The sequence below is a fragment of the Zosterops lateralis genome (assembly GCF_965231275.1).
Source record: "Zosterops lateralis genome assembly, chromosome: Z".
Classification (NCBI taxonomy): domain Eukaryota; kingdom Metazoa; phylum Chordata; class Aves; order Passeriformes; family Zosteropidae; genus Zosterops; species Zosterops lateralis.
In genome coordinates, this window is record NC_139800.1 from 1,362,394 (window position 1) to 1,377,192 (window position 14,799).

The 14,799-nt window shown below is 40.3% G+C and overlaps 2 protein-coding genes across 3 annotated transcripts in view; both read left to right on the forward strand.

Annotated features, from left to right (window-relative positions):
• LOC310922401 (UPF0729 protein C18orf32 homolog) overlaps nucleotides 1-14,799 on the forward strand; it is an 85,416-nt gene that overhangs the window by 43,686 nt on the left and 26,931 nt on the right. The gene's annotated exons all lie outside the window — the stretch shown is intronic.
• Nucleotides 1-14,799, forward strand: part of DYM (dymeclin) — a 212,691-nt gene that overhangs the window by 34,018 nt on the left and 163,874 nt on the right. For both annotated transcript variants that reach the window (XM_083882932.1, XM_083882931.1), the window contains 2 exons: nucleotides 8,517-8,642; nucleotides 10,966-11,108. In XM_083882932.1, coding sequence (XP_083739058.1) covers nucleotides 8,517-8,642; nucleotides 10,966-11,108 — 269 coding nt within the window. The remainder of the gene's footprint in view (nucleotides 1-8,516; nucleotides 8,643-10,965; nucleotides 11,109-14,799) is intronic.

Genomic DNA, 14,799 nt, shown 5'->3' on the forward strand with positions numbered 1-14,799 from the left:
CTACAAAACAAGCTACAGCATACTTGAAATTGCAGGTGGACTGTATTTCTCAAAATTAATAAGGAAGGTCTGGGATGTGGAAGGAGATAAATGTCAAATCTCTGTCCCTTATTATGAAACATAACTTCTTGGTTGTTGTTGAGAAAGGCTGCAGAGTCTTTCTGGGAGGCAGAGCATTTCTGGAAGTGTCTCAGTTTTTTACAGGGAATTTAAGAAAATCTCTCTCGAAGTTAGTTTGTATTGGAAAAGGCAAATGTGCTTTGAGGCAGAAATAGGTTGCAGTAGGGACTCTGGGACTCTGCAACACTGTGGTGCTGTCTGAGAGTTATTAAAAATATCTTGAATTACCTTTCTGAAAAACAGGCTGTGCTGCATTGTACAAAATGCCAGGGATAAAGGTTTCAGGTTTAATTTTATAGAAAATACGGTTTTCAACAATTAGACTTGTGCAGTCCCTTACAACACTTGTGTTACCGAATGTTGATGTTTGATTTATGGTTCCCTTGGGTGTGCTATGGATACTCTGCTTTTTCTTTGGTTTTGCTAGTGTTAGCACTCAAGAGTGTGCAGTAATGATCGGAACTGCATAGTCAGCAAAAAAGATACAATGTTAGTATTTAATTGTGTGACTTCTATGTAGAAACTATTGCTAACATTTTGTTGCAGGATGGAGCTCCCAAAGCTTTAAATTATAAAGGCTTCTTTCAGCAGCTTGTTAAGAGCTTGTATCCATAACTGAACATCTGGTTGTTATCAGTGCATTTTCACTTCATTAAAAACTATAAATGCATGTGGAGGAAAAATGAAATACTGTGATCTAGTTACATCACTCCTGAGTAGCACCCTGTGGTGCCAGTACAAGTTAGTGGATATTTCTATTACGTTCCCTTATTTTCTCTAGTTATGGTTGTTTTAGGGTGCCCTCTCAGTTGTTTGGAAATTTATATGTTGACAATGTTCTGACTCATTTAGGGATGCTCTCTGCATTTTATGGGAGCTTAAAAGTTAAATGTAGGAGGAAGAAAGGCAATATAATTGATTATAAAGCTCTTCAGAATAACTGCAGATTAGGAAAGATGCCGTGGACAGATGATGAGAAATGTTTACATTTTCTTTCTTGCCAGTTGTGAACAGCAAAGATACTAAGAAATGTTTTCTGTTCTAGCTCAGGAGTGCCACATTTTAATTATTTTTGTTACTTTCAAAAGAATAGGTCAGAATAGTGCTTTTTAAAAAGAATCTATTGAAGGAATTTTTATCAAGATTTGTAGTAGCTCCATTATTTGGAAAACATTTGACTTTTGCATTTTTGGCAACTTTGTCTAGTCATCAAAGGCAAACTTCCATCTGTTGAAACTGAGGTTGAAGGCAGTGAAAACATCCAAACTGAGAGAGGTTTGTGTTGCTGCACTTTGAAGAGCCTCGAAGTTTAAGACTATTGTGCTCTATTTAGGAGGGAGCTGATTCATATAAAGAGAGCTTTATTTGCTGCTGCACCTTGGGGCAGCAAATAGAACATTTTTATGTATTTGGGAGATTTTTCTTAATCACTCGCATCCTGATTTCTAATGGTATGTGTGTAGTGTTTTAAGTGTCTAAAGATCCTGAGTAAGAGAACCTTTATCTATATCACATACTCGTACTCTGTTCTAATTTAGTTTTTATTTTAGACTTAGATCAGTATTTCTCTATGACCTATCTGTTTACTAGGTGCACTTTAATTTGTAACCAACTTCCTCACCTCAAAGCACAGTATCAGAGGTCCTGTGCAGTTTTTGGTACGTTATGCTATGTATCATATTCCTAACAATCTGCTTTCTGGTGTGGTTTTCATCCCTGTTTTCACAAAAGATGATGGGTGTTGAAAAATCTCTGGTTGCAGATATTTGGGTCTCAACAACAAAGACAGACTGTGGAGGGGGTCTGCCTTTCACTTAGGCTGCATCACTGAAATAATGCAGGACATGATTCCTGGTGTCTGGCTTTGTGCAGAACTCTCGGATGGTCTAATGTAGTTGTTTGGTCATCTTCTCTTTCCTGGGGGTTCAAAGCTACACCTGGGTGTCTCTGCAGCTGTCCATTTTTATGGGAATTTGGACTGCTCTCTTGTGTTCTGCTGTTTAAAGAGTAATGCCTTCAATTAGTTTTAGTGGCTATTGGTAACAGTCACATATCATCGGTGATATGAAAGGTAAATAGACAATAATATAATAATATATTATAATAATAATATTTGTTGCTTCTCTGTGCAACATTTATAAGTCCAGAATTTCTTCTAGTATGTTTAATTTATAGAGGGAAGAAATAAATATCAGTGAGGTGAAAATATACACAGTCACATAATCTCAGATAGTGTAGGAACAGGTCTGTGAAAAAAGCCTCTTGAGTCCAGCTGTTGTGTTAATCCTTTAGGTGCTTCCTTTAGAGTATTTCCATATTGTAGATGCTGCCAGGGCTGGAGCCCCTGTGCTCTGGAGCCAGCCTGGGACACCTGGGGCTCTTCACCTGCACAAGAGAAGGCTCCAGGCAGAGCTCACAGCCCCTGCCAGGGCCTCAAGGGGCTCCAGGAGAGCTGCACAGGCACTGGGGACAAGGCCTGCAGGGACAGGACACAGGCAGTGGCTTCCCAGGGCCAGAGGGCAGGGCCAGATGGGATGTGGGGCAGGAATTGGTGGCTGTGAGGGTGGGGAGGCCCTGGCACAGGGTGCCCAGAGCAGCTGTGGCTGCCCCTGGATCCCTGGCAGTGTCCAAGGCCAGGCTGGACAGGGCTTGGAGCAGCCTGGGATAGTGGACGGTGTCCCTGCCCATGGCAGGGAGGTTGGAATGAGATGATTTTTAAGGTCTCTTCCCACCCAAACCATTTTGGGATTTTTGTTTTCTCACCCTGTTCTTCTCCCAGCTGAGAATACCCACTGTGGGGGGTTGCAGTACCAAATGTCAGAGATGCTTTCTGCTTCCAGTCAGTGTTTGCTGAGTGCCCCCTTGGGACATCTCCCAAATGTTTGGAGTCAGCTGTAATGAGTGTAGAGCATTATCAGCTGCCACAGTGCATATGTGCCATCAGTGAGTGTAAAATTAGGAGTGTTTCCAAGAGGAAAGATTATGTTCTCTTTGAGTTGTTGTACTTGTATCCTGAGACTGATAGCCAGATATTGTACTTGCTTTTCAGTTTTCTAAAATGATCCTATTCTCTATGGTGACTCCTCTTTCACCTTTCTGGTGGGCCCTCAGGAAGCAGGGAAATGAAACCTGGTTCCTGTATGATTTGAGACTTTTTGTATGAATCAGCCCTTTTGGCAACCCTCCTAAATTAGAAAATGGGTTACCTTTTAACCTTTTAATACTCGGAGTAGACAGCTCTGGCTGGGTGAAAGTTCAGGAAAATATTTGAACAGGGAGGGGGCTTGGTCTAGGGGTGGGAATTGAAATTTGGAGTTTAGTTTCTGACTGTTCAGGCTGTTTGCTCCATAGGTGTGAAATAATTTATGAGCTCTCAGCCTCTGTGTGCTGATATAGAAATAGCTGCATTTCACTGAGTAATTAAAGTGTTTACAACAGCATGTGCCTTCAGAGTGTTAATTGGAGTTTGTAGCTGAGATTTTTCCTCTATGGTGCCTCTGTGCTTCACCTCGGTTCCGCTGTCACAGACCTCTCTCTCACAGGCAGGGAACAAAGCTGAATGATTGGGAGCACAGAAAGCACTTGTGAGTGGTGCTTGGCCTTGGAGAGAAGCCAGCTGCAGCAGGATGGTGACACATAGGTAGATTGTTGGAGTTCTTGGTAGGTGATGCTAATAGGAGGTAATCCACATGGTTTTGAATGGATAAAGCAGATGCCAGGATACTGGGGAGCTGTGGTTTTAACAGGGCCATAGTTCTTTTTCTGGGTGATTGCATCACTTAGAAACAGTATTTGGGCTAAGGTTGGACAGGGCTTGGAGCAGCCTGGTGTAGGGGAAGGTATTCCTGTCTGTGTCAGAGGGTGGGACTGGATGACCTTTAAAGTCCCTTCTGACATAAACCAGTCTAAGATTCAATAATTCTAATTTGCCAGTTTGTCACCAGAGTTAATAAATGAAATAAATCAACTGAAATATATGTTCTTGGTGGAAGACCAGAGAGAATTGATATTCTCTCTAGTCCATATCCTGGAAGAATTAGGTACTGCACTAATTTCTTCTAAAGCAATAATACTGTATGTATAAGTGCAGTGCTCTTTTAAAGCAGCACTGCCTTTAGACATACCGTAGTTCTGCTTTAGAAGAAATTGGTGCAGTGCCTAATTTTGACAAAGCAGATTAAGATGGAATGTGGTCTGACTTACTAGAATTTATTTCCTGGTGGTTGTGGACTCTCCATCCCTGGAAGTGTCCCAGGCCAGGTTGGATGGGCCTTGGAGCAGCCTGGGATAGTGGAAGGTGTCCCTGCCCATTTCAGGGAATGGGGCTGGATGAGCTTCCAGGTGCCTCCCAACCCAAACCATCCTGTGATTCTAATTTTTGTCTTTTGATTTATTGCGTTGTTATCTAATGATTACTGTAAATAATACAACTCCTTTGTTGTTTAATTTAAAAGTTTCTATTGAAATGGTCTGGCATCATTTGATTTTGGAAGGAATCCATTGATGTATCAGTTTTTCATTGAAATATAGACACCAGACATGTGTTAAATAAAGACACACTTGTTATGCTAGTATTGGGGAATCTTGCATTTTGGAGCTCCTCATTCTATGAAGAGTCCACAATTTAACATGATCTCAGATAGACATGGTATAAAGTGTCTTTTCTTCAGAGAGTACATGTTTATGTGTAGGGTTTGCTGCCAGAAATCAGTTTTAGCTTGGGTGTCACATGGGAGAGGCTGGAACTGCTCCATCCAGTCCAAGGATGTCACTGTGTACCAGGTGTGATGCCAGGAGGAAAGCTGCCTGAGATGAGAGGAGAACCTAAATGCAGGAGAGAAGCGATTGCCATGAATTCTAGACTTCAGTCTATCTCAGATTCTTTCTGTGTGAAATATGTGTGGTTTGACAGACAGACCTGTAGTATCTGCTAACACGTCTACCTGATATGGGAATAAATCTCCCTTTGGAAAGGAGAGAGAGAGAGAATAAGATGAAAAAATTGAGTATAACTAAAAAAGTTCCCAAAAGAGAAAATCCAAAAGAAGAGAAAGAAAAGACCTCTACATGTTTTGATACACTGCTTTATGAAGTCCATTTACGCAGGACATGAGCTCTAACTGTGGATTTTTTATTTGGTTTGTAAGACACTTGAGAAGAAAAAAAAAAAAAAAAGCCACAGAAGCTCAAAGCAATGTGCAACTATTCTGGCTTTCTGAAATAAGTAGCTAAATAATTTTGACATGTAATTGATACATGAGTTCATTATTTCTAGTTTCCTTCTTATCTGCAAGCAAACAGTTTTCAGGGGAAGTTGGAGATCAGCATAAATTCCATATAAAGTCATTCTATATGACCAGTAGCTTTGAATAAAATGTAAAAAAAACCCCAAGATCCCCTATTATATAGTCTCTCAGTATAAATAAACAATATCTTCTTTGAAGTTGAAGAGGCTCCTGGTAGTTCTTGTGATCCTTTAGAAATGTCTGAGTTTCAGAAAACTGTACATTTGACCCTCAGTGGAGAAAATAATTTTGCTCTGAAGCTTTATCCTTGTGCAGATAAATTAAGGGCGACTGAACCCGAGGGGTTGCTCCAGATATCAGGACCCTGCTTGTCTTTATGTCAGAGCAGATTTAATTTGAACAGATTCTACAGGTTTGAGTGGTGTGTTTCTACAGTTAAATGTGCCCTGTCTGGGTTTTGAACTTAGAGAAAATGAGAATAACTCACTAAATGGGAGTGCTTCAATTTATCTTTCCTTTTTTTTTTTTTTTTTTTCCCCCGTCAAAGTTATATAAGGATATTGAAAGCAGTTTTTTTTCCTCACAAGATGTACATAATACAGTACCGTAACCTCTTAGTTTATTTTTTTGTGCTGATTCTTATCAAAACAGAAAATTATTTCGTAATGTTTCCTCAAATTTCCTATTCCATGTGTGTGGGTTATCATAAAAATAAATGAATGAATTACTGAAATAGAGAAAAAAGTATAAAAAAATATTAAAAAGTACAAAAAATTTGTTACCTCTCTGAATAGTGACCCCGTGCATGTTGTAGTATGTCATAAAGTTATTACCCTTTTCATTCATCACCTGTCCTTGTGTTCTCAGCCTTTATCATAATGATAAGTTCCTCAAAGTTTTTCTTACAATATCAAAAAAGTGTTTTCCCAAACCATTGCTTTTATTTTGATAGAAAAACATTTCTTAGTTGGTGTGGTGGTTTTTTTTTTTTTTTTTTTTCTTTTTTTTTTTTTTTTTTTTTTTTCTGGTGGCTGAACCTTTGCTAATTGATATGTACATAAACATCCTCTTTGCTTTTCCTGGGATGAGTGTGGGTGGCAGATTGAGCTGCACCCCTGGTTTGGAGAGGGAGCAGGCACAGTTCCCAGGGCAGCCTTGCTTCTGGCTGAGGTGAATTTGCAGTGGAACCAGATCAGAGTGTAACCTCTGGCCTGATCTAATTATCAGCATTTACACTGGCGAACTTCCTCAGGAGTGGGCAAAAAGTCAGGTAACTTGCAGGGAGTAAAAGTAATTCAAAAGGACATCATGATTTTCAGGAAAATGTTATTTAGGCAGTATGTCCTTTCCCAACCCGCAGCTTCAAGTGTTTGGGATTCAAATACTCAAGTGACGTGAGAGAAAATAAAAAAACTGAATTTGCACAATCTTCATTTTTAAAAACATTTTTGTAAGAGAGGTGGTGCAGTTCTGCGGATTGTAATCCAGGAAATTGTGATTCCAGTTTGCTGTTGGCTTTGAGTAAATAACTGCAGTCTGCAGAAACTCTGGCCTGGAGCTGCTGCAGAAGAGATTGACTATCCATAGTGATGCATGAAATTCCTATTTTCACACTTCACAGTAATGCATGTTGTTTACAGCATGTCTGGCAGCAGACTTGGGAATATTAAGCTATTTGATTGTGTTAAAAAATTAGACTGATTTCTTCTAAATAAAATTTCAGTGAGGACCACACTAGTTCTGATCCTGAGACTAGTGAAAATCTAGTCTTTTCTGGGGTTAATTTGTTCTCCTTTGGGAGATTGCACTGTAGTTTTCAAGTCATCTTTTGAAAGAGCACTTAGTTTAAAGGTTATACCTTTTCTAACTGTTGAGAATAAATTTTTTGGAAGGCGACATTGTAACAAAGAAAAATTTAACACCACTGATTAAACAACATTGGTGCTGATTTGTTCTTTGGTGTTTTGATTTTTTAAAAATCTTAAGTAGAGGTACTATTAAATATTTGCATTTTACAATAATAAACAGATTTTGAATTTCCAGTAGGTTCTGGCTCAGAAAACCTTGGTAATTGTTGGAGGGGAAACCATTGTAACTTGGGTTTTGAAGCATACTTTGGAAATTAAATAGTGACAGTGGAAGAAGCATTAAAGGGACTTATGGTAATGATAACAATACTTCATAACAGTATTTCTGATGAACTGCAGGATGGTGCTGTTGCACCAAATGAGGTACCTCCTTTTGGAGGACATGAAAATGGTCTTTGGTTGAAAGTAAGAATAACACTGGTTCATGTCCAAGTTAGTTCATTGTGTTTTTTAAAAGGTTTCTTGAAGTCTGCAATTCGTTACTGATTAAGGAGGCAAATGCCATTTTTCTCTCCCTTTTAAAAACAAAACTTGTGACAAAGTCATTATAGGCAGAGGTGGGAACAGAAAGCACAAGATATTTTTAATGGTGTGCCTGTCATCTGTTCTGCTGTACCATTAGCCATTCCTAATCAGCCTGAGCTAAATGAACTTTGCTGAGCTGTCTGGTGTCTGTATTTAAGCATTGCAGCTCATTCTTTGTGATTATCTGTAACACCTTGAAACTTTCTACTTCCCTGTTACCTCAAAAATACCATTTAAAACAGAACAAGGTATGTGGTATCTTGAAGCCCTGAGTGTTTTGTACACTTGAAGCTGGCATTTGTATATTACATTCCTCTCATAGGAATCCAATTTTCTTGGCAGATGGAGCTGTGTTGGGCTAGCTGGACATTCATTCTCCCACTTAGCATGATGGTTTTGTGACTATTTTGTTGAACAGTCTCTCTTCTGAGAGAGGCTTATTATTTTTCGGGAGAAGTATAGTCTATCAATTTCAACTTGAGTGCTGTGAGCAATACCTCTTTTTACATTGATTTGTCCTTTGGCATATGAAAAAAGTGCTTATTTCTAAACGAGAAATTTCTTATTTCTGAAAAACAACCTGTTTTTGACATGAAACGATTCTGGTCTTCTTGAATTTGTTGTTTACATGTTCCCAGTTGAAACTCACTGTGCTACAAAAGTGCCTAGCTTCAGGTGAAGCTGCCAGGTATTCTTGGAAACCAGCTTGTAAACAACCCAGCAGACTAATCTCAGTAATTTTCCCTTTATTCTGCAGAGATATTACATACAGCATTTCTTTGGAAGCCGTGACAACTCTGATCGTGTTCCTCTCCTGCCAATTATTCCACAAAGAGATTCTGCGAGAGAGCATCATTCACAGATACTTGATGCACGGTCGATGGTACGTCCTGCCCTGGGGGCTGCCCGAGGGCAAAGCAAACACTGTTTCTTTAGTTTCTTTGTATCTGAAAACAGAAGGCAGCCAAGAACGTGGCTTTGATAGAAAATTTGTCCTGCTCAGAAGAAAAGAGGACAGAAAAGCAAACATCTGTAAAGGCTCCTGGAGGGGTTTGGGTGGAAATCTCACAGCCCAGACTTCAGTCAAACTAATTTGGAAATGGTTTTTATGTTTTGAGGGTAGTTTCGTTGACTTGAAACAGCATTTGGTTTTTGGGATGGTTTTTTGATTCAGCAGTGAGTCTTGTAGCACTGCAGCCTAGGGAGCTTGGGTCCCTCAGAAATGCCAGAGCTTTCTTGCCATCCAGATAAGCAGCACTCCTTGGAAAGAGAAAGACACGTGCTGTGCTGAGCCGAAGGGAACACTTAGCTGGGGGTAAACTTAGTTCTGTGAGTAATACCACTTGTTCTGGCAAGTTGGTGGTTGTGTTCAGCTGCTTTCACGGTGGCTTACATGCATTTTAGTCAGGCTCCCATTCATCCTCTTTCAACCTCAAGTTTCATGTGGGCAGATTTCTCATAAATGTATTTATTCTCTGGTTTCCTGAAGTTTCTGCTAGGTGTAAGAGACTACTCTGACGTGCAGGGAAAGGAGAGAGGCTCAGCTTGAAGCACAGGGCAGACTTCAGCCTGAAACAGCAGCAGGATCCAGAGCCTCAGGATGTGTGGGGTGTCCTGGTACTTCAGTCTCTGGACTGAAGGAATTGAGGGTTTGGGGGAAAATGGGGAATGTTTGGGGGAAGAGTTAGTATGTGGTCTAAGAGGTGAAATTTGGGAATAGGACGTGCCTAGGCTCTGGAGAGAGACAGGGGAATTTGGTGGCTGGAAATTGAGAGCAATGTGAACAGTTGGAGGGGTACTGATGTGACATCCCACCCCTAAGGAGAAGGAAGGACCCAGGATTTGTAGATGTTCATGATCAAAAGGTATGACAGAAGTCAGAGAATCTGCAAAATTTTATTAGTAAATTACATACTTGTCATGGAAAATGGTGTGTTTGTCCCTGATATCCCAGTGTAAGTACAGTGGGGTTTGGATAAAGATGGGAGGGGTTTAAAGGGAGAAGGAGAGGGACACAGAGAGAACGAGAGAACAGGATCAGAGAAGGGGAAAGAAAAAGGAAGGAAAAAAGAGAGAGAATCACCAGTCCTGGCTCCCGTGTTGATCCAGGTGATGGGATGTCCAGGGTCCTGGGCTTTGTGGGGCACCTTTAAAGTCTTCCCTTCCAGGGAGAGAAATTTCTCACTTTCCCTGCAAATCAGTTCTCATTACAGGGGGTTCTTTCAGACCTTTCTGGAAATGGGTTGGAGGTTTGGGGGCTCGTTCCCCCCTGCAGTCCTGGCCCTTCTCAGCCCCATCCCTGTGCCTGCACTGAGCCGGGCTCTGCTTTTCTGCAGGAGCCACAGCCAGGAGGTTTGTCCTTCTCATGTGTGTTTTTACCAACAGTCCTTGGTTGTTATTCCCAAAAATCCTTGGTTAGTCCAACACCATACAGTTACTGGTGTTTGGGACATACATATTAGCCCCTCACCTTTTGGGCTTCTACAGATGTTCAGAGGGTCCATTCTAACAGAGCTCCTGTCTTTTCAGCTCTAAATCAGGTGGGAATGGGAGCCAGATGTTTGCTTCTCTGGAAATACTACTCCGTTTTTGGAAATACTGCAACCTTTTAGTTAAACCCAACAAATTCTACAGGCATTTTTCATATTCACTGATGTGAGGTTGGTTGTTTCATTGGTCTTTTCAAATTCGTAGAATTATGGAATGCTTGAGGTATGAAAAGGTGTTTAAGATTGGTTCTGAGCTGCACACACAGACAAAAATATTGTGTGTGTGGAGAGATGCTGTTGGTACCTGTTCTGTGTTACCAGAGCATGGAGTAAAAGCTGAAAAAATACAGTGTTTCTTTCCATTGCATAAATATTTTTCCAGTTGTGTCTTGAGGTAAGTGAAAACAACGATTCTACAAACGAAATGGTTTATTTAAAATTAGTATTTAAAAAAACAATAACCAAAGGGCAGCTTTCATGATCCTGCTGTGGAAGATGCTCCTATAGACCCATGCTGAAGTCTGGGCAGCTTTGCACGGGCAAGACTGTGGTGTTCTTTCCCTTTCCAGTCTGGTCAGCACTGGGAAAGTCACTGACCATCTTTAATGCCAAACACCAGCCTTTGCACCCTACCTGGACTTTGTTGTGCCAATTTTTGTGAGTTGTGAGTCAACTGAAGTTTTTTGTGGTTTTGTTTTTTTTTTCTTTTCTTTCCAGTCTCCCATACACCAGCAGACTTGTGAAAACTTTGCTGTATAATTTTATTAGACAAGAGAGAAGCCCTCCTCCAGGGGCCCACGTCTTTCAGCAGCAAACAGATGGAGGAGGACTGCTCTATGGAATTGCATCTGGGGTGGCAAGTGAGTCTGATTTTCTATAAATTGTACTTCAGACCATATGAAGTATTGCCTTCTGTGTGCCCTCTCTTGCAGACACACCTGTAGCCCATTTCTTTTTCAGTAAGTGATACCAGTGTAAAAAAGCTGTCCCCAGGCCTGCATGGCCCATCTTGAGATGTGTTAGAATCTGAAGCAATTATACCTGCAGGACAGCAGATGGTGAAAGTATCACCTAGCCCCTGCTTTTTTTTTACTGACACATTAAAAAACCCTCAAGCAACCAAGTAGTGCCCTGTTTGATGAATCACATACTTCAAGTTACTTAAAATGTTGCAAGAAATAGTTTTGTGCGCACATTTTATTCTTTGCAATGACTCAGTGGATGTGGTGACCTGCTCTGTGGCTCTGCTGGAGCAAAAGGTTTGGTTAGGTGGTCCCAAGGGGTCCCTCCCAGGAGGGTTCTTTGATGTAGAGGAGCAACCTAGACAGGAATTTTTGTAACATATTGTACCTTTCCCAGTAAGTTAACTCATGTTTTTTCCTGATAAGTATGACTAGATTCTGACCTTTCCCAGGCTGTTTACTGTAGAGAAATACTGCCTGAAGAATAGCATTTGTTGTTCAGAAAAAGGTTTCTCATTTTCGTTATACTATACGCTCTGTTTTGGTTGGTGGCTGCTCCCTTCCCCACACCAGATGTGTTTTACTGGCATATAAAAATCCTTCCTAGAGGTTTTTTTCTTTTCCACCAAATGAGAATAAAACATAATACAGTGCTAACAGCAAAGGCAGATATTGTATTCTTTCCCCCCGATAAACCAGAGAACACTTTGCAAGTCAGTCGCTGCTGTTAAAACCGATACTATTTATTTAGCTCCTTTGTGAAATCAATTCACTGGCAGCCTCCTGAGGGAATATTAAAGTTCAGGCCGCAAGGGGTCTGCCAGAATTTTGGGTCGGAGGCAGTGTCCTCGTCTTTCCTCAGGGCGGCACCAAAACCGCGCGGCTGCTCCATTTGCGGCAGCTCCGGCTGCTCCCTCCAAGACCAACCGGGATTGTGTCCCGAGTGTAAACCCAGCGCCAAACGCTGCCTCGGTTTGCAATTCACTTACCCGCACGCCACCTTAATTAAACTGATCCTTACAGTGTTTTATTCCAGAGTTCCATCAGGTGTATTCCACTCCTTTATTTCAGTCGCAAGGAGAAATTGCTCTTATCGTGTTTTTGCCAAGGCAGTTTTCAGTTTCTGGTTTGTAGTTTTTTGCAGTTTTTACTGCGTATTTTGTATGTGCGTGTGTAAGTGTTATTACCTGAATAATTGCTGTTATTTGTTTTGTTATTAGTTCTGATCTCTCTAGTGTCTTTCTGTCACAGGCAAAACACTTCTTCCCCTCTTCTGGTTGCTTGGCTGATTTGTAAATCTGTCCATATTGCCACCACTCCAGCCTCCCTCTGTTACACTTCTCACATGAAGTCCCCCATGACTTTTTACTCGTTGTATATTAAGTTTCCATTTCTTAATGCAAACTCTTAAGATTTCAGCCTACATCTGTTCTTGTCTCTTCCTACACTCCCACCTCCTTCACTCCTCTTGAACCATTCCCTTAGCAACTACCTTGGCATACGCCTACACTTGTTTTCTTGCTTCTTTCATGAGTACCTGAAGTGCCATCTCTTAGCCTGGCAAATTAAGTGTCTTCATTTAAAGCTTTAAGAAGAGGAGCCTTTTAAAGGAGCTTTCTAATTTCCTGCCTGGGAAAAGGGAAAAAAGAAGTACCACAGCCTGTTAAAAAACAGAAATGTTTTTTTCTATCCATGCCCAGACAATTGGTTGAGATTTTTTTAAAATTATTTACCTATATATGGTGTTGGACTATAGGTGATACATGGACATGGTAGGATTGTAGAGTAAATGGCATATTTGCCTGTCTTATCTCTGAAATAATTCTTATCAAATCAATACCTTGGTTCATGTAGCCTCAGGCACATGGGTAGAGTGCAGCACAAATGGAGGTGCAGCAACACGAGTTGATAGTCTGCTAGGGAGCAAAACTGTTAGGGAACAAAAGTGAATTTTGAGCAATGAACAGCTGTGGGAAACTTTGATGTGATTTCTGTACTGTATTACTTCTGAGTGTTTTGTAATCTTTATGTGATAGAGATTGAAAGAATGGAAAAAATCACTTCTGTGTTGCTCAGTGCCTTTTAAATACCACATAATACTTAAAATAAGTTTACTGAAGTAGTCTAAATATAATCTACTTAGGATGAAAGGAGATAGGAGCCTGGTTTAAAGAAAATATTTTAATGTGAAATTTTGAGTCCTAAAATAATTGCTGTAGTTGTTAATTATTTTACTTGATGCCGCAGTCATCTACATGATCATGTATAATGTTATTCCTATTTTATAGTCACTTGCACTGCAGCAGGAGATCAACAAACTCTTACAAGCCCCGTATTTTAGATCCACCCTCCTTTTCCTTCCTTGTGATTCAGCAGGAGTGATAATTATACGCAATATGAGCAGAATTTTACCCTTTCCCACAGTTAACCTTCTCCTGCTTCTCATCCTTCGTAGCCTGTTTTTCTTCCTCTCATGAGCTTCCTCAACTCTCCTTAACTCTTAACTCTGAAACCACACAGCCAACAACATCCTCACACCAATTACTTCTGGTTTTGGCCTCTGACTGGATCCACGTTACCTCTGTGCAAGGACCTTTTTCCATCCTGCATATAAAATACCTGGTTTGGATTGTCCTGCCAATTCTGTTATGCTCCAATAATTAAAGAAACAATGGTGGTTTTGGAAGGAGGAGAAAAATAATGGTATTTATTTTTGTTACTTCATAAAGGAGATTTTTCTCTACTGAGTCAACTTTGCTTTGTCTTTGTGGTCTTTCAGTAGGTGTGCAAAGTAATTGTAAAGTGCTGCTAGATCTGGGGCAGTGTTGTGAAGCATAAATGACATTAATATGCATGGCAGTAGAGTTTAGATATTAGAAACTCATTTATTGGGAACCAGAAATTAATTATTCTTGGTTCACAAGGCACATTGAACCAACTTACCCTCAAACCCAAGTTTTTTTGTTGGCTCTAAGTTCCCTCTTCTTTTTTTTGTTGAGATTTATTAACATTTGCCAATTCATAGTTTACAGTCAACTAAGTTGAGACAACTTTTTGTGGACAAGCAATTTTTTTTTAATTAGTCATTTTATTGCTTGCAAAATAAAATCCTTGTTAGAGTGAGGAACTGCCAAGCAGATGATGTGCTAAGAGAGGGAAATGATAGTGCTACTCAAGACTATTGAAAAATAAGTAAATTCAAATGGTTTCCTTTGAAATAGTTGATCCAGTTTATACTTTGCTATTAAAAACAACTCCAGACACTAATGCATCTGGCAGAAGGAAGGAGTTACTGCAAGAGTGGGATCTAATTGACTTGGTTTGTGCTGTTAGGGTGTTTATAGATGTGAGGGGTACAATGCTGTATCTGTAGGGAACTAAAGCAGAGTCAGAAACCGGATTCGGCTTCATTAATCACCTAAGTCATCATCATAACTGGTCTGCCACACAAATGTACTGTTGTAGCATTAATAGAAATTGCAGAATTCAGTGTGTAGTGGTCAGTGATGGCTTGTTTTTTCATGGCTATATTCTTTGTTTGAGACTAGAGAAATATTCCTCGCCATTAATGACTTTATATCAGGCAAAT